The sequence below is a fragment of the Danio aesculapii genome, chromosome 11 (genome assembly GCF_903798145.1).
Source record: "Danio aesculapii chromosome 11, fDanAes4.1, whole genome shotgun sequence".
Taxonomy (NCBI): domain Eukaryota; kingdom Metazoa; phylum Chordata; class Actinopteri; order Cypriniformes; family Danionidae; genus Danio; species Danio aesculapii.
The window spans coordinates 35,907,675-35,927,915 of NC_079445.1; the positions used below are offsets into that span (position 1 = coordinate 35,907,675).

Consider the following 20,241-nt stretch of genomic DNA (forward strand, 5'->3'; position numbering starts at 1 on the left):
TGATATACTTCTCTCACAGTTCCTAACAATAACAGCTCTGTAAAGCAGACAACCTGATAACTTATCTAAAAGCAGTTGACATATTGACACAGCTAACTTAAACACAGATGGGTTGGGTATTTGATCTTCAAAGGAATATGCAGGGAAAGTTTTAAAGAAATGCCTCAACGATCATATAATGCACACGGTAACACTTTATTTTGATGGTCCATTTGAGTATTAGTAGACTGTCTGCTTAATATCTGCTGATACTGCTCCTTCAATAGACATTTAACTGACTATGAGAAACTTAGCAAGTACATGTCAACTTACACTAACCCTAACCCCAACCTAACAGTCTACTTATAATCTAATGAGAATTAGTTGCAATGTAACTTAAATTCAACAAACGAACCCTCAAAATAAAGTGTGACCATGCACACAGACTGAGCTCCAATGAGATGGGAGGTTTATAAGTCTAAAAATGGGTGTGGGTTTCACAATAATTGGCACATTCCTTTGTGTGCTGTGAGGCGTTATGGGCTGAAAACAGTAGAGCTGCAGTTTGGGGTGGACGGCAGGTGCTGTCTTATGATGAGGTTTGCAGTCGCTCTCCAAAACCAATTAAAAGCGCTAAATGGGAGTTTGGCTCGAGAGCTCTGTGAAGGCAGAATCCAAATACTGCTGTGCCCAACTAGACAGGGCATGCAAGCAAGCAAAAAAGCAGCTTTTTCTTAAGAGAACCAACTACAATACAAAATCTACAGCCCTTTCTACCACATTAGAGCCCGTTGGTAGAAATGTTGTACAATTTAGACATCGTAGAGTGTAAAGTGGCAGGATTTTATCAAAGCACAGCTTCATAAAGGTAAACTCCCGAGAGACCAATATTTGAAATTCTTCAGAAATGGCTGGATCTACAAACATGCTCAGTGGAGTGTTAAATCCATCTTGATTAAAGCAGAAAAAAGCCTTGAATAACGAACTGTGCCGGGCAGCTTTTGTAATTAAGTCCACCAGCGCATTCTGATCTGGGAAGCAGAGAGTTTGGCAAACAGGGGAATTGCATGCCCCTTTCTCTCAATCGGCTAATCGCAGGACGGATCTCCAGCAGTGCAGACCTGGGGCATATTGATGTGCATGGCTGATCTAAACCATTAACTCTACAAGATGCTTTTACCCCCACCTCCAGAATGAACCTGTTCATTGAACTCTTAAACCTGAAGCTTATTTAATATTTTTTGTGGTACGCCAGGTTCAGCAAGAACCATTTAATCGCTGTATAAGAGTCCATATTTTGGTTGAAAAATGTTATGCTTTTAAAAAGAGAAAGCTCCAAAGCACAATTTCAGAAGTGAAATCAAATATACTCTCTACAATTCTCATCCGTGAATGTTTAATTCCATCATTTTATAAAAGTTTGCCTTGTTTGTTCTTCCCAACACAGCTCAGGCCCTGTATTAAAACAGTTAGATCATCTGCCATCATTTCATCACTAACATCTCACATCTCCTGTTTGGCATCTGCTATTGATTATTTCAGAAATGTGCCTAAAAACATACTACCGAAAATAATTGAGACGGCATGTTCGTCTTTCTGTAAATTTCTCGGACCTGTGTTGAAGTTTCGCAATGCTTGTTTTTTCAGCCCTCGTGTTTTTAATTACTCTGACACCCAATGAAAGTGGGTGCAGCTGGATGAGAAAAATCTAAGACGTTCGACGGGAAAGACATTAGTGCCGCAAGGATGAGTTTCGCTCATTCGGCGTGTGGTTAGACTAGAGAATTTGTCTACTCTGTGAATTTCCCGCCGAATCTGAAACATTTATCAACTCATCAAATTCAGTCATGAAAACCAGAAGGTAAGCATGTGAGAAAAGCATATTCCAGAACATTCACACGGTTCCTCCAAACCACAGGCCACACAAACAGAGCCACAATCCTTGAAAGGAAAGCAAGAGCGAACCAAGAGAAACCCAAACTGAATGCTCTCTTACCTTTGAAGGACAAGAAGACCCGCGGGGCATTTTGAGGTTCATTGCCCAAGACCAACGTTAGGACAGACAGAACCAGGAGAACCTGGACTAACCATAGACTGTCCAACAGCATGGTGCATGCGTTGAAGACACAAGAGCAGAGGTCACTGAAAAACAAAGAAAATAACATTATTTTAAAGAACTGCATGATTACAGAATGTAATGCTGAGTTCACACCTCATGTGAAGCAACGCATTGTTTTTCCACTTTTATGCAAATTTTTCACTTGAGCTCAGTTATTTGAACTTGCGTGATGGACACGATTGAGGCAAACTCCATAAGTTTGCGGGGCAATAATTTGTCTCTATTGACTTTGTACGCACTTTACTCATGTGAATACTTAATTCTGCATTTAGTCTGAACCCAGCATAAAAGATGCTATAATTACCACTTAAGTACATTGCTGTGGGTTACTAACTTTGTGGTAGGGCTGGGTAATTTTTGTATTATATTATATGACATTACATTACATTATATTATATCATATTATATTATCAGTATATTCAACTATTCTGGTATTCATTCATTCATTTTCTTTCTCTGATTTATTTTTTCCAGCATATGTTTTACGCAACGGATGCCCTTCAAGTTGCAACCCAGTACTGGGAACCCCCCCCCCCCCACACACACACACACACACTTATACACTACATCCAATTTTGTTTACCCAATTCACCTATAGCGCATGTCTTTGAACTGTGGGGGAAACCGGAGCACCCGAAGGAAATCCACACAAACACGGGGAGAACTTACAAACTCCACACAGAAATGCCAACTGGCCCAGCTGGGACTCGAACGATCAGCTAGCTGTGAGGCGACAGTGCTAACCACTGAGCCACCATGTCATCTCAACAAATTACAGTTCTGTATATTAACAAAATGTTTGATTAAGATACCAAGGAACATGACTAATCACTTGTGATGGATGGGTTCACAAGTAGAACAAAAACACGATTCCTAAAAAAAAAATTTTAATAAATAAAAAAAATTGTATATATTTTTTTTTAATTGAAAAAGTTAAACTCTATTTTTATACTGTTTCATGCATGAGAATAGGTCTGGGCGGTTTATTGAAATGTAATCGAAATTGACATCCAGAACCTATAATCGATAACATTTTTCCAGGTCAAATAAAATATTATTTACATAATATACAAGAGTTATTCAGAAGAGATACTGCTTATTTTCTTGAAAACATTGTACAAGTTATTTATTTTTACTTTTTACGAGAAAAAAAAAAAAGTGACCGTTGGTTTCAGGCAATGTGTGTTTTAATTTCAGTTATTCAGCATTGATGTTCAATAAATTATCGTAGATAGTCAATAGTAGGGCTGTGTGATTTGGGGAAAATATCAAATTGAGATTTTTCCAACAGATATTGCGACTAAGATTTCATTTTGTAGTCAAGCTTCAGGTCAATAATCTGTAAGCCATGGCAACAATTCTGCGACAGCTCTTTAAAATTACCTGTTTTTGTTTGGTGTTTGTGACTTTGAAACCAAAATATTCCCATATTACTGATGTCCTGTTTTTCTTTGATATTAATGCTTCTGAAGCAGCACACACCATAATCCCAATTGTCCACGCTTTCCTGCTTTTTTTATTTTATTTTATTTATTGTGGACATTCTGCATTGTTCAGTTGCGAAATTCTGATTGGGCAGAACGAAAGCATGCTCACTCAATTGGCTAGTTTTGGCCCGTTTCCACTGAGTGGTACGGTACGGTTCGGTTTGGTTTGGTACGCTTTTGGCCCGTTTCCACTGAGTGGTACGGTATGGTTCGGTTTGGTTTGGTACGCTTTTATAGCCGTTTCCACTGTCAAAAAGCGTACCGAACCGAACCGTACCGTACCACTTTTTCGGTACCCTTTCGAAAGGGTACCAAACACGAGAAAGGGTACCAAAAGGCAGAGCCACACACGCAGCTGAACGCTATTGGTTTACAGAGATACGTCATTCGCTTACTCAACAAGCCAGAATGAAAACAAAAAACCCGCCATGTTTGAAAAACACAGCGAGAGATTTTAGCGGAATTATAAATACATATAATAATGAGCCATGGTCGACCCGGGCTCAAACAAACCTTGTCGTCGTCTTGATAAACAGCCATAAAGCCATGGAGTAGAGCAGATTTACCCTGTGCCGTTTTTTACGAGCCAGTGTAAGGCGCGAGCGGTTTCGCTTTCTTCCTTGCGCTCGCGCGCGTCTAACATTATATCTGAAATAACAAACTTCTTGAGCTCATGATAATAACCTGCGCTTGATTATTGACGTGCTTTTGAAACCCGATCCTGTCAGACACTGACAAGCGCGAGAGTGAAGCGCGGAAAAAACAAAGGAGAAGCCGGAAAAAAAGGAGCACATTATTTCTCAGCAAACATGAACAAAATACCATGTATAACTAACTTATTATCTTCACATTTTGGACTAATATGAACTCAGAATGATGGAATTATTCTCTAACAGAGGCTACATGTGCTGCTGAAGATTACAGACACAGATGAAAGGTTTTCGCTGACTGTATGCTATATTTTGTTGTTTTTGAACCTAAATACGGACGAAATGTCTGCTGTGTGTAGTTCTTCTGTAGTTGATAACATATCGGAGACTGTAAGGGGCTGTATGTGTTTATATATTTTCATTTATTTATTTATTTTATATAATTACAGATGTTACGGTAGGCTGTTTCGCACTGTCATTGATCTGCAGTTATAATCAACTCATGTTCATTGAAAAGTTAGTAATAAACATTTCTACACAAGTATTTATGTGTATGAAGCATCTGTTTTGTGAGAAGTGCTTCTCATTTGATTTGTAAGTGACCCGTAAAGCTTTATTGTAGACATTTCCTCCAGCGAGAATGACGTCGACTGAAACTTTCTGTCATACACCACGCCCACCAAAAGGGTACCCTTGTTAGTGGAAACGCAAGCCTGATAAAGGTGACCCGTACCGAACCGAACCGTACCGTACCGTACCAGTCAGTGGAAACGAGCCATAAGACTACCATACACAGACGGCAATCACACATTTGCTCTGGGTGGGGGAAATAAAATAATACATATTTATTTCATATCACGGCCTCTTGCGATTAGCTAATCGCAACGTTTCAAATTGAGATTCAATTTAATTGCACAGCTCTATTCAATTGTGTGGGTTTCCTTTAAATATTTTAAAATCAAGTAATGCACTCTTACTTTAAATATGCTCACATATTGCATGTGAGAGATTTTTTCTGTCAAAACCTGTCAGTGAACTATAATGGCAAATAAAGAAATAAAATAAACAAATAAAATAACCGTTCATTAATTCGAGCTAAAATGTTCAATTATTCGAGATTTTGATTTTAGCCCAAATCGCCCTGCCCTACAAGAGGATGCAAAAGACATACAATGTAAAAGCATTGGTTTAACAATAATCTCAAAACTTTTACGGTTTTACACTTAGACCTATTGAGTTAACATTTAATAAATATTTAGCATTTTTTCATTCAGATTAATAAAGGGACTAAGCCGACAAGAAAATGGAGTCGCCACAGTGGAATGAACCACCAACTTCCAGCCGCAACCCATCTCTGGGAAACATTCACACACACACACACACACACACACACACACACACACACACACACACACACACACACACACACACACACACAATTTAGCCTACCCAATTCACCTGTACCTCATGTCTTTAGACCGTGGGGGAAACCGGAGCACCCGGAGGAAACCCATGCAAACGCAGGGAGAACATGCAAACTCCACACAGAAACACCAACTGACCCAGCCGAGGCTCGAACCAGCGACCTTCTTGATGTGAGGCGACAGCATTTTTTCATCTTTTACATCATTTCTGAACATATTTAGGATAGGCTCTCAACAGATTTGTTCAACATTTACAGCATGTTGATCGTTTAAAGTGTTATGCGCTTATAAAAACATAACTGCTACTAAATCATCATGCCATCCAAGGATCAAGAAGGATGCCATCTATTTGCCATGACATCCAACCCCACTTTCAGACAAAACACTTTTGCATGTCATATTACAGCACAAAATTCTGTGATTAAATATTCATCAAGACTTCACAAGAGTGCTAAATGTGCTGTAACTGTTCAAATTAAGTGACTTCCATGCTTCACAGCACAAACATGCCTCCTTTATATGCAAATTAGCTTCATTATAGTTTGTGCCTTATTCACAAAACTAACCACAGCTTGCTTTGAGCAGGTGCTAAACCTTTTAAAGTGGGTTTTAAGTGGTATGCAGTTTCTATTGATCACAGTAGTAACTCCTCAGCAATTGAAGACTTAAATAATTAACCCCTGTGTGAAGTTTGTTTTCTTTTTCAAATATTTCCCAAATTATGTTTAACAGAGCAAGGAATTTTTCCACAGTAATTCCTAGAATATTTTTTCTTCTGGAGAAAGTCTTATTGGTTTTATTTTGGCTAGAACAAAAGCAGTTTTACATTTTTTTAAAACCATTTCATGGTCAATATTATTAGCCCCCTTAAGCAATATATTTTTTCGATTGTCTACAGAACAAACAATCATTATACAATGGCTTGCCTAATTACCCTAACTAACCAAGTTAAACCTTTAAATTTCACTTTAAGATGAATAATAGTACTAGAATGAAAAATATCTAATAATGCACTACGTATGTTCATTCAGGAGGGCTAATAATTCGGACTTCAACTGTACTTGCATTCTCTTAACGCCTCATATCGTTCACCCATTTGTATCCCAGATACTCCAAAGTTCCATATGCTTTACCTCCAGGCTGATTGCTTTAATAAAAGAAGCTAAGAGGCCCTCCATAGTAAACATTCACCAAAATATAAGGGTTTGGTTACATTTGTTTCAAGCATACAGCATAGGGATATGCCCCATGGGAGTATGCTGACAAACCCCACTGTTGCCACATAGTCCATCTCTTTCAGATAGACAAGAACAAGGCTGCCACCCATAGAGGGACTGCACTCATGTTCAGCGGTGGCGTGACACATAACCTTCAAAACTTCTGTGCAGATTAATATCAGATTCAGCGATTCGGTTTCCAAAAGCCACATATTTACATTGATTATAGCTGCATGCATAATACTTTATTTCCTTTTTAAGAAAAAGAAGAAGCCAATATTTAAAAAAAAAAAAGATAAATCAGTAGAAGCGGAAGATGATCAGTCCAAAAAAGCTCTGCCTGGCCGCAGAGCGTTTATGAGTGGAAGCAGCTGTTTAAACCTCAGCTATTTGCAGGCAATTTGTTAACTGTCCGGCTGTTTATCTAAATTCTCTGCCTCTTTACCTCACACAAGCCAGTGAAATTAAACAACAATTACATGAACACAAGTGCACACAGGCGCTGTTGGAGGCCTGCAGTTATGATTACAGTCTCACAAATAGACTGAATGGATCAATACATGACCACCAGAATTGATGACTTTTAGCACATTTTTTTTTCAGGAACAGTCAAAATATTTTGTGAGAATTGTGGGAAAGCAAGAAACATTCACAGGGTTGCGTTTAAATCTCATTCTTTCGGTTGCACTTTGACTTATGACTATTTAGTAACTTTGTTTTGTTTTGAGGAAAAGACTTACCCACGACAGTAATAAATATTAACTGTGATTTAATCCATCTTAAAGGGATAGTTCACAAATTCAGTCATCATATACTTACCATTTACTTGTTCCAAACATGTTTAACTTACTTTTGTGGAACATAAAAGATCATATTTTGAAAAAAAATCTGGAAACCTGTAACCATTGGCTTTAATATAATTCGTTTTTCCCACTATGGAAGTCAATGGTTACCGGTTTTCAGCTTTCTTCAAAATATCCCCTTCAGTATACATCAGAAGAAAGATATTATAAAGTTTTAGAACCACTTCAATGTGAGAAATGTTCATTTCTGGGTCAACTGTCCCAATTTTTGATATCAAATAATAATATTAATAAAAAAAAATGATAAATAACATTTAGATAACATTAACAAAATGATCTCTTCTGTTACTTTTAACTAAAGACAGATTTGGCTTGTACTGTAAATTCAGCCTTCCCGGTACACATCATTCCCAAGTTGTCAACATTCATAAGGTCTCATGACTGATCAACAGGTTAACTGGTCTCACTTACATTATTTTCATGCAAATCTTGCTTTCTACACGTTCTCGCCTCATTTGCCACTGCAGTATTTAAATGTACAGCCCACATCTGCATTTATTGTGTTTGTTCATTGCTAGTATGTGAAATTGTTACGGTGTTTGTTTTGTGAAGACTTGCACTCAGCCCCTGGAGACGATGCATTTTGTTTCTTTTTCCTGTCACCCAGCAGACAAATGAAAATAAACTACTTTGACTTGGTCTTAACAGTCTATTGTACTGCTATATACACACAGGAGCTCTCGGATAACTCAGCGTATGGGTAACTTGTGTTAGAAAAACATTTAGAAGCAGCGCGAAAGTTGAGAGAAATAAGACTATGCAAAGAATTTAGTGCGCATGAATTTAAGGATAATGTAAGCTAGGCAAGTTTACTATATGGAATATTTGTACTTGATTTGTCAACAATTAACATTAACTTGTGAGCGCAAAAGAAACTGGACATAAAATGGTGACAAAGACACTGAAATACACAGAAAAAAAAGTCTGCAAAATTTGTGTGTTGAATTTAAACAAATTAAATTTAGGAATGTTCAACCAAATTTGTTTGTTTAAATTCTTCCCAAATAAATTGTTTACAACCATTTAACTTAAAAACATTTAGTAAATCCAAGGGATCACATTTGAACAATTTTTTCCAGTGAATGGTCACCAATCAAAATACACTTTTCTTCATAAATGCATCATTTCACCATAAGGGATAGTAAAATTTACTCACTATTTACTCTCCCTCAAGTTATTATAAACATTAGAGTTTTTTTCTTCTGTTAAACAAAAAAAGATTATATTTTGAAAAGAAAAAAAAAGCTGAAAACTTGTAACCATTGACTTCCATAGTTGGGAAAACAAATATGGAAGTCAATAAATGGTTTCCAAATATTTACTTTTGTGTTTAGCAGAATAAAGAAACTCATAAAGGTTTTAAATAGGCAAAGGGGTGAAGTAAATGATGACAATTTTCATTCTTGGGTGAACTATCCCTTTAATGAGTTAAATGATAACATACAGCCACATCAAGAAATTCAGTAAATTACTTTTTTATTCATTAACGGAGTACATATTTATGCCAACACTGAATGTCAGGAAACAATCATTAAACGATATAACTTCCTAAGAGAGTAAAGCCAATTGAGCTATAAGAGATGAAAAGTTGCATTTAGAAATCAAACTCAAATTGGATTCTGAAAAACACGAGTGTTAATACAGAGTTGAGACATTTAATGTTTACCTGCTTGCTCTAAAACAGTCCAAAATGAACCTTGAGCCTGAACTGAATGAGTGAATCCAGTAAGCGTCTGTTTTTTGTGAATGTTCGTGTTTTTATGTCCCAGGTCCTGCAGGTATAGTGAGGTACAGTCCTTATCTCTCTGAACACCTGAGCGCGGTGTTCTTCTTCACTGTTGTAGTGTTCATTTGGTGGAGTTGGTATAAAATCCCGTTTGGTATCAAGCTAAAAAGCGTTAAAGAAGCGTAAAAACCACCTGACAACTCCGTAAGCGGCTTGAGCGCAGTGAATGTCCGTCTGAATAGCTCCCAAATACGAGCGCGCCTCTGCCTGCACTCATTCGCTCGCCTCAAATGCTGCCCAAACAGCTTGGCAGGTGGATGCAATGCCGCTCATTTGCATATGGTACGCCCATTGGGCGGAGATTATACCTTGGAGCACCGCCCCCTGCGTGTTGCTCGATGAGTGTCTTCCACGCGCTAGACTTTAATGCGCTCCGCGGGTGATTATGAATGCTATTACATTCATCTTTCATTAGGCGGAGTAAACTACAGTTTCAAAATAACTTGCATATGAAGGACACAGTACGCTACATATTGTCTAATTTTCTGGCTTATACATTTAATTCAGATAACTTTTGTACCAATATGATCATCCAAAGAACCCTCTGCTTAAAATGTAATTTTGGAGAATTATATATAAAATTGTTAATTATTTATCTCCGTAATTATTCATTTATTCATTCTTTCATTTTCTTTTCGACTTAATCCCTTCATTAATCAGAGGTCGCCACAGTGGAATGATTATTCCAGCATATGTTATTACGCAGCGGATACCCTTCCAGCTGCAAACCAACACTGGGAAACACCCATACACACTGTTTCACACAGACATTCAATACGGTCAATTTAATTTATTCAAGTCACCTATAGCGCATGTCTTTTGGACTGTGGGGGAAACCAGAGCACCTGGAGGAAACCCACGCGAACAGAGGCAGCACATGCAAACTCCACACAGAAATGTCAACTGACCCAGCCGGGGCTCAAACCAGCGACCTTCTTGCTGTGAGGCGATCATGCTACCCACTGCGCCACCGTGATGACAATTTAGGATTATAATTACAATATTATTATGTACTATTATTACAACATAAATTATTGTAATTAATTATATTATAAATATTACAATAATTCTTATGTTGTTTTTATGGGATTTTACAATTTTTTTTCATGTTTATGAAAAAGCTTATAACTACATAACTTTTAGATAAATCATTGTAATATTTATAAAATGTTTTCTTTTTTTAATGAATCCAGTCAAATAATACAGGAAATATATATAAATATACCTATAAAGTTTTCTGTAAAAGCACACAGTGATGAAGAGTAATATTCACCAGCATCACCCTCTATACAGGCCCGTAGCCAGCCTGGTGAAAGGGGTGGTCCTTTTTTCTCCAAAAGTGAACCTGTTTGCAGTCATTTGCCTCATTTTCTATTTAATTATGAGATTTAAATACTGCATTTTAGTGACATTTTAAGCACTTTTTTTAGCTGAATTATCTTGTTGGATGGTCATCATAACCACACTTATTGATGTACCAAAAACACTTCCAAAGATTTAGAGTAAAGAAATATGAAAACAATATTTTTTAAAATACAAATTTACTACGTCATATATCATTAGGAAAAGTTTACTGTTAAGATTTAGATAAAAAAATGTAGCCTTTTGTCATTTATTAGGCAAATAACAAACTGGCCAGCACATTCTACTTGAGATGTCGAATTTGGCGCAGTGTGACTTAAGAACGGGAAGTCACACCTTGCCAAATTCGGCATCCCAAATTCTATACCGATGGCCAACACAGGATTCCGCTTGGTCTTAAAGCCTTTTTTGATGGATTAGCAGTCAAAATAGGACAAATGAGCACATGTATGGGACAAATTCTGGACCTTTGTCAGTGAGGGGTGTGTCTTTCGAACCACCCGAACCCGCCCCCCCCCAAACTATGGGCCTGCTATATGATTGAACGTTACATACTATTCTTTCTTTCTTTCTTTCTTTCTTTCTTTCTTTCTGCAACTCATGACCTTAAAAGACACTCATATAAAAGTCAATAAGTGAACACAGTGGAAGTTTCCCATGGTTGAACTATTTTATTTGTTTACATATTAAAGGTCAGAGCATTGCACAACACGTACAGTAACAAGTTTTCAACTTTCACTTGAGGAACTGCAAACAAAGAAAACCTTCACTTGACAGTAAGTCTAAAAGCTTCAAACATCGGTTTTGTCTGAACCTGGAATCATCACATCCAGTTCTGCTGCTTCTTTCATTCAATCAGTCCTTTGCTTCAACAATCTTATTAATGAGCAATTCTATGCGATTACAGTTAGAGAGCCTCAGGACTAATTTATCCACGACCGTTTGCACACCACATACAAACACGCACATATTCAAGTCCCTTCAGCTCAGCCTGTAAGCAGAAACATTCTTCTATTGGGGAGTAAACGCTTTTGCGTGTTAATACATGACACAGGCTTTTAGATTAAAGGCATACCGATGCTTAAAGGTTGAACGACTACCTGCACAAGATTTAGAGAGTATATCGGCATGCAACTGCTCTTCTTCTTTGCAGAGAGACAGAGATGAGGTGCTGCCCTCTTTGATGTAAGAACATACAGTAGCTGAAGCACATTCATCTATTGCAAATGATCAGCAGTGTCTCCTTCAGTTTAGGTGAGAGGAACATGGGGCTGCACAGCATGCATGTGAGTCTGCGGACTGCTTGGGAAAACCTAATGGAGAAAACCAGATGGGTTTTGTAGCAGACAAAGGAGAGTAATATAACATGCTTTTAATAATGCTTGGCAAATTTACACACACACACACACACACGCACACGCACACACACGCACACACACACACACACACACACACACACACACACGCACGCACGCACGCACGCACGCACACACACACACACGTTTGTTTTTGTGAACTGTGGGGACATTCCAATTGTTTTTATACTGTACAAACTGTTTTTGGTATTGCCCTAACCCCACCCTACCCATACCCAACAGGAAACTGTGTACGGTTTTACTTTCTGAAAAAAAATAAACCTCAATCTGTGTGATTTATAAGCTTTTTGAGAAATGAGGACATGACCAATGTTCTCATATTTAACCACCTTCGTGTAATACATGTGTCATACCTATGTCATTATACAGATTTGTGTCCTGATATTTCACAAAAACATGTACACACACACACACACACAAATATTATTTACTGTCAACATGGTGTTTATTAAAAGGAGGTATTTTTTACAGAAGGGTAATAATTTTGACTTCAACTGTTTATATATAAACTACCTGACAAGTCTTGTCGCCGATCCTGTAAGAGCAACAAATAATAACTTGACTTCTAGTTAGATTATTTGGAAAAGTGGCAGAAGAAAGATTTTTCTGCTGAATCATCTGTTGAACTGCATCCCAATCATCACAAATACTGCAGAAGACCTGTTGAAACCCACATGGACCCAAGATTCACAGAAATCAGTCAAGTTTGGTGAAGGAAAAGTCATGGTTTGGAGTTACATTCAGTATGGGGTGTGCGAGAGATCTGCAGAGTGGATGGCAACATCAACAGCCTGAGGTATCAAAACATTTGTGCTGCCCATTACATTACAAACCACAGAAGAGGGCAAATTCTTCAGCAGGATAGCGCTCCTCCTCATACTTCAGCCTCCACAACAAAGTTCCTGAAAGCAAAGAAGGTAAAGGTGCTCCAGAATTGGCCAGTCCAGTCACCAGAAGTAAACATTATTGAGCATGTATGATGAAGGTAAGATGAATCCAAAGACTCTTGATGAACTCTGGGAGTCCTGCAAGAACGCTTTCTTTGCCATTCCAGATGACTTTATTAATAAGTTATTTGAGTTATTGCAGAGATGTATGGATGCAGTCCTCCAAGCTCATGGGAGTCATACACAATACTGATTCATTTTCCACTGCAGCATGACTTTATATTCGATACTGTACATTATTTCTGTTAAGTGACAAGACTTTTGTCTAAGCTAAGTCAGACCTCACTGTCCTAATTAAATAATTAAAAATCAAGGCATGATCATATTTTATTTTGGTCAAATAAGTGTAATCTAGAGGCCTTTGTCTTTCATTTAAAACACTTCTGATACCAAATGATCAACTAGAGTCAAGTTATTATTTGTTGTTTCTAACACAGTCGATCAGTCAGTCATTCAGTCAGTCAACAGCGGTGTCTTGTAGGTTAACATGAGATCAGCAGGCACGAATGGCACTTGCGAAAGAAATTTGAGATTTTAAAAAGCACACACAGTGGCCTCTTGTGGATTCGCGAAAACAAAAACTGCAAAAAACTTACCTCCTGGAACGCATTTCGCGGTCTCCAGAAATGTATATAGAGGTACATTTTCAGAATGAGCCTGGGTTGAAAATTATGCAGACTCACTATTATTTGTTTATTTAGAATTTTTTTAAATATGTTTCTTAAATTTGTGTTTAATATACTTTCAATACATCTCAGGGTTGAAAAACCAATGTTTAATCAGCAAATGTCCCATATACAGGCAATTTTAAAACTACCAACTACTAAAAGTTTCCTTCATGGTCAGCAGAATCTATAGGATGCTCAGAAAGAAAGAAAAAAACTGGGCCATCAGCATGACTGAAGTGTCCTGTCAGTTTACAGAGCCCTATACATCTTTGTCTCTGACATCATGAAGTTATTTGAAAACCTTCATATCAAAACGACTAATGAAAACCCAAGCCACTATTGTCCCCCCCCAAAAAAACTGAAAAAGCTAATTTCAGGCTTCGCATTGCTGCACCTCTGTCAGCCCACATTCTTTATTAGCCTCCCATTTAATCTACGTTCTCCGCAAAATTGGCATTACGTTCACAATGCAGCCTGCCGGTGAGATTGGGGAAGAGGCTGAATGGACAGAAACGGAGAATGAAGGCGAATCTGTCCCTTTCAGCGGCGTCGAACCATTCGACCTGCAATAAAACTGTTTTCAAAGCCGACTTGGCAGAGGTCAAATGGAAGATGTCTGCAAATGAAAGCAGACCGACTTTGTCTCCCTCCGGGCGAACTCTTGACAACTTAGACAACTTCTCTTTTCAGCGAGAGCTTCTAGAGGAGGCAGGTCTACACAACTGTCCCGGAGCCCTTCACCCCGTCCTTTATGTGCAAATAAAAGACATTTCAGATGTCAAGACTGGATGTGGAGTCTGATTGAGCCTGTGAACTTGTTTCCACCAAGCCATTGTTTTTTATCCGGTTTGCTGTATTGACATCGAATCTCCCCTCGAGGGCTCGACCTGCAGAAATATCGTCGGAGAGCGTTTCATGACTGTCGAAATAATAGGCCTGCGTTCCTGTGGTGCGCTCAAGCCCCCAGGCTCCAGGTGTTGTTGTATCTGTGAACTGTGGATGATAATGACACTTTAGTCACAAGAGCTCATGCTGTGATTACCTCAGGGGTCAATAACCTGACACCTTCACCCACAGCGGAGGTGTGGAGAAAACCTACAGCTCTAATGTGTAGGAGAGTCACTGAAAAAGTTTGGTTGCAAAATATTGCTCGTCAATTGCTGTACGCTGAACTAAACTAAACTGTGAAAACTGGACTGAAGTGGTTTCAATTTACTAGAACTTCATCTTTAGGTTGCTTTGACAGAATCTACATTGTAAAAGCACTATAGAAATAAAGATCAATTAAACTGAATTGTAACTCATCCATGCTCTTCAATTGACTTATTATTGACTTATTATGGGAATAATCTTCTACACTGTCAGAAATACGAAATCTGTCAATGTGGTCTTACCTTTTCAAAATAGGTCCACATTAGTACCTTAAAGGTAGATATTAATACCTAAAAAGTACAAAACCAATGCATACCTCATAATAACTTAACTTAAAAGTAACACAGGCTTATTGTGAAAATGTACCCTCATGTACATTTCTGGAGAGCGTGAATTATGCAACCCAGGCTCATTCTGAGAACGTAGTCCCGGGGATGTTTCTGGAGACCGCGAAATACGTAGCCTGGGGTACGTACGGCTGCATTTCATTTTTTTAAGCGAACGCTGCGGGGCGGTGTGACGCCGTTCCCTTCGGCGCTTGCCGGCCGGCCGGCCAGCCGGCCGCTCGCCTCCGTGTGGAGGGCTTTCCCGCTGCAGCCAGTTTGTCCGGTTAGCTCTTCATGTACTCTGGCGGACTCGAGGCGCAGGGAGGGGCTGACCACGACGACGACGACCGGGTTCGAGTCCGGGGAAGAGCGATTCCAGAAATCAGGTAAGAAAACAAGTTCGTCACAGGGTGGGAATGCGGTCAAAATCTGAAAACATGGTAAAATCGGACGAGGGCTTTTCTTTTTTTGGACGGCTTTTGTGAACCGTCGTTGGTTGGGTTTAGGGACGGAGGAGGGTGGGTCAGCCGATTGGCCGGTCGCACGGTCAATCATTCCGTCATGAAGACAGGCAGACAAGGTCGTTCGACAGCGGCCTCTAGCGGGTTTACGCGAGAACGGCGCGGGAAAAAGCGCGCACAGCGGCCTCTCGCGGACTCGCGAAAACAAAAACTGCACAAATACGTACCTCCCGGGACGTATTTCGCGGTCTCCAGAAAAGTCCCCGGGACAACGTTCTCGGAATGAGCCTGGGTTGGAATTATGTAGCCAGAGCTGCGTATCGTCTTTAAAACGAACGCTACGGGCGTTATGTTGCTGCAGACGGCTTCTGGTTCTTTTCGCAATACCAGCTGACTACTTACCTATATATGGCTCACAGTGTACGTCGGTGGACTTGAGATGCAGAGAGGAGTTGACCGTGATGATGGTGTTTGAGTCCAGCAAAGAACGGTTCCAGAAAGCAGGTAAAACAAAAACAAAAGCCAAAAAATAAATAAACAAGTAAATAACAGGGTAAGGACATGGTAAGATCTGAAAACGTGGTAAAAATCAGGCTGCCGCGAGGGCTTTTCTTTTTCTGGATTGCTTTTTAAAACTGTCGGTTGGGTTTAGGGAAGTAGGTGGGCAGGTCAGTCGGTACTTTTGAAAACACAATCGGTTGAGTTTAGGGAAGGAGGTGGGTAGGAGGGAACGGTCAGTCAGCAGTGGTGGAAAGATTACTGGAAAATCATACTCAAGTAAAAGTACCACTACTTACCCAAAAATGTAGTGCAAGTAGAGTAAAAGGAGCCCATTTAAAAGTACTCAAGAGTAGTGAGTAGTGATTATCACACTGTGAAATGTTGATGAGTTTACATGCAGTTTGTTTGTGTGTGTGTGTGTGTGTGTGTAAACGCAACATTCTGTAGTGCATTTAGTAGTGATTGTTTAAGGCTATTTGACATAAAGCCATTTGACATTTCAGTCAACACATACAGTAGGCATTTGTCATTTTATCGGTGACATGCAGTCTCTGGGTGATTGCATGTAAAGATTTTAGACATCTTATTAGACATGTTCCGAACATGTCTTGAAATTGTTCATTAGGATGCAAAATTATAATTAAAATGCGATTGAACTGGAATCGCAGATTTTTCTACTTTAGCCAATCCATAAGAAAAAAATAAGAAGTGACTGCATGCTGAAGGATAATAATGGAGTAAATGTACTGATACCGCACTAAAAATGTTCTCAAGGGAAAGTAAAAGTACACATTTTAAAAAGTACTTAGTAAAATACAATTCCTGGGGAAAACGATGCAATTACAGTAATTTGATTATTTGTCATCAGTCAGTCAGTTGACAGCGGCCTCTGATGGATTTATGCACGAAGAGCAGGTGCGAATGGCATTCACGGGAGAAATTTGAGATCTGAAAAAGTGTACACATTTGGCTCTGGTGGATTCGTGAAAACAAAAACTGCAAAAAAAGAATCTCCTGGAACATATTTCACATTGTCCAGAAATGTATCCAGGGGTACATATCAATAATGAGCATGGGTTGTGCCAAAGTGTACCCTAAAGGTACAAAATTGTATCTTTAAAGTATCAATTTGCACCTGTAAGAGTCAAAAGTGTACTTTTTAAAAAGGTACTGTCCCAGTGGCAGGTTTTGTACCGGTTATATTTTTTACCGGTTTGTTTTGGTTGGTCATGTCAATTAAAGTGCACAAAAACAGTACACTTTTTGATATTGTACATTTTTAAAATATTATTTCAAATATACAATATTCTGCTTCAAACTAATTAAAAATTTCACATAAACTATTATTAATGAGTGGAATGAACCGCCAACTTATCCAGCCTATTTTTTACGCAGTGGATGCCCTTCCAGCTGCAAACCCATCACTGGGAAACATCCATACACACTCATTCACACACATAGACTCCGGACAATTTAGCTTACCCACTTCACCTATAGTGCACGTTAATACTTGCTTTTAGACATGATGGCATTATAGGAAACAGGAACGATTTTAGTTACAAGAACACCTTAGGGAACTACATTTACTCCTACATGTGAAATACATCCCATAGAAATACACTGGCACTGTATGTTAAGTTGTTACAAATTTACATACACAAAGCAAATGTAATCCAATTTACTGTACAGTATCTCTCACATTTGTATTCGCCATTGTGGGCTTCATACCATGGTCGTTTTAAAAAAAAAATGAAGAAATAAAAGTACCTTTGCAGCAAAGAGCTTTATTTTCTCCTCTCACTCTGAAGATGTCCTCCAGTGATCTTGACAAACAGACAAAAGATCTCTATTCCTGTCCAGCCTCATCCAACCTTGTGTTCCCTCACGAAAATACTGTAAAAAGCAGCAATTGTTCCTTGCAGTCCATCTCGCCTCTAATGCTCTCAATTAGTCTGCCGTACTGGTTTCCCTCAGGTGCTCGGAGATTTGGACGCCATCCTGTATGCTTTCTCAATTCGTGGAGGTCTAAAAGTCACTCTTGTCTCGGTGCTTAAGAGGTTCTGTTGAATAGAGCTCTATTTGTACCCAATCAAAGACCATGTATCACATCAGCCATTTGAATCACTCAAGAGGCATTAGAGCTATTAGGGCTTGTAAATAAACACCGCTCTCAGGGTTTCTCTCAGGGGAATACCTGCATTCTGAAGACACAAAAAAATCAAACTCGGTCACACGCAGTAGTTCCTTTACTTTAATGAGGAAGAAAATACAGTGGCAAGCTCTCCAAAGCTCTTTTGGCTTTTCAACGTGATGACTTTTTGGGTCAATGCTAACACACTTCTATCACAACCATGAATATTGCTGGAAAAGAGCAGCTATCATTTATAGGAGACTGATGTGTTATTTATAATCTCAGAAACTAAAAACAAAGAGGTGATTAACAAATATTACGATGTAATTGGTGAGAGTCAGTGATCTTATATTAGCATTAAACTTAAAAATGTATTGTTACAAATAACTCATATTTCAAATGTGAATGACAGGAAAAAGAAAGCCATTTAGGAACTTCTGATATATGTGGAATATATATTGGGGCTGTCGATTTCACCTGTTCATTTAATTTTTAAATTATGAATTATTTCGTGTGGACAGCACGGTGGCTCATTGGCAGAGATGTATAAAGTACTAGAGACCCAGACTTAAGTAAAAGTACAAGTGCTCTATCAAATAGTGACTTGAGTAGAAGTTGAAGTGCTCTTTAAGCACCATACTTAAGTGGAAGTACTAAAGTATTCAACATTTTTTGTACTTAAGTATTGCAAGTAGTTTATTTCAAAATTTACTACTCAAGTACTGAAAGTAAAAGTGCTTTCAAAGTGTTTATTTTTAATATCTTTTTTGGGGGCACGTGCTTAGGCAGAACGGAAAGAAACATGGCTTACGACTTATATGAACTAGGATAAAGTTTTTCTCTTGCGCTTGAACCACAGATCTCACAGATTATAACAGCTTTAATACACACCTTTCAAAGTTGTGTGTCACAAAAACACTGTAATCCACTCAAAACTCTATTGAAACCCATTTTCGGATCGCAAATTACCGGGTGTAAACGCTGTAAACGGAAGTTCTAAACATGCTACCGGAAGACGCTGGTCACTATGGCGCCCCCCATGCAGCAGCCAAGAAAATGGTCTATAATTGTAATGAGTAGGGGTGTGAATCTACACTGGTCTCACGGTTCGATTCAGTTATGATTATCATGCCATCGATTCGGTTCAGTTTGATATCTCAGTGCATCACAGTCCATTGACGATGCTTTCCATACATAATTAGATTTCTTCTTCACAACACAAGAATTTTTTTATTAAAATCTATAAATATATTTTAATATTATTTGTAATGCAATTTTGTTCTTTAATACAGCAGTAGGATATATGAACTGTACCTTTAATTTGACCTGCACAAAGAAAACACTCTTTCTGAATGTATCAAACAAAACTTCAACACATGTACAGAAGACAGCGTGAGCATTTATAGCAAATAAACTAATGTAAATATTATTCCGCTTGCGTTTTAAACGCTGACAAGCGAGGTCTTACACCCCTATGATTGGTTATTGTCTTCACCTGCTCAACAGAAAGGGCTGCGATCGGCTTTAGAAATGAAAGCGTTGTTCACCGATGGCAGAAGAACAGCCGCGGTTCCAGTCTGTATGCGCATAATACAGGTAAGCACAGGTTATCACAGGTAATCCATAATAGACACAGTGGAGAAAACTTGCATCACAGGAACACTCGTGTCAGGATCCACAAGTATCGCTTTAACAACCAAGAGGAGAGGAAAAGTTACCTCACAAACGCCAGCGGGTCAAATTTCCAAAGTGAGAGAGAGAGAGAGAGAGAGAGAGAGAGAGAGAGAGAGAG

At 38.7% G+C, this 20,241-nt stretch overlaps 1 protein-coding gene across 1 annotated transcript in view; it reads right to left on the reverse strand.

Moving 5' to 3' along the window:
- Positions 1-9,742, reverse strand: part of sema3fb (sema domain, immunoglobulin domain (Ig), short basic domain, secreted, (semaphorin) 3Fb) — a 140,473-nt gene extending 130,731 nt beyond the window's left edge. Inside the window, exons 1-2 of the mRNA XM_056467727.1 lie at positions 9,406-9,742; positions 1,976-2,121 (exon numbers count right to left, since the gene is read on the reverse strand). Coding sequence (XP_056323702.1) covers positions 1,976-2,087 — 112 coding nt within the window. The 5' untranslated portion in view covers positions 2,088-2,121; positions 9,406-9,742. The remainder of the gene's footprint in view (positions 1-1,975; positions 2,122-9,405) is intronic.
- Between the last annotated feature and the right edge of the window lie 10,499 nt (positions 9,743-20,241).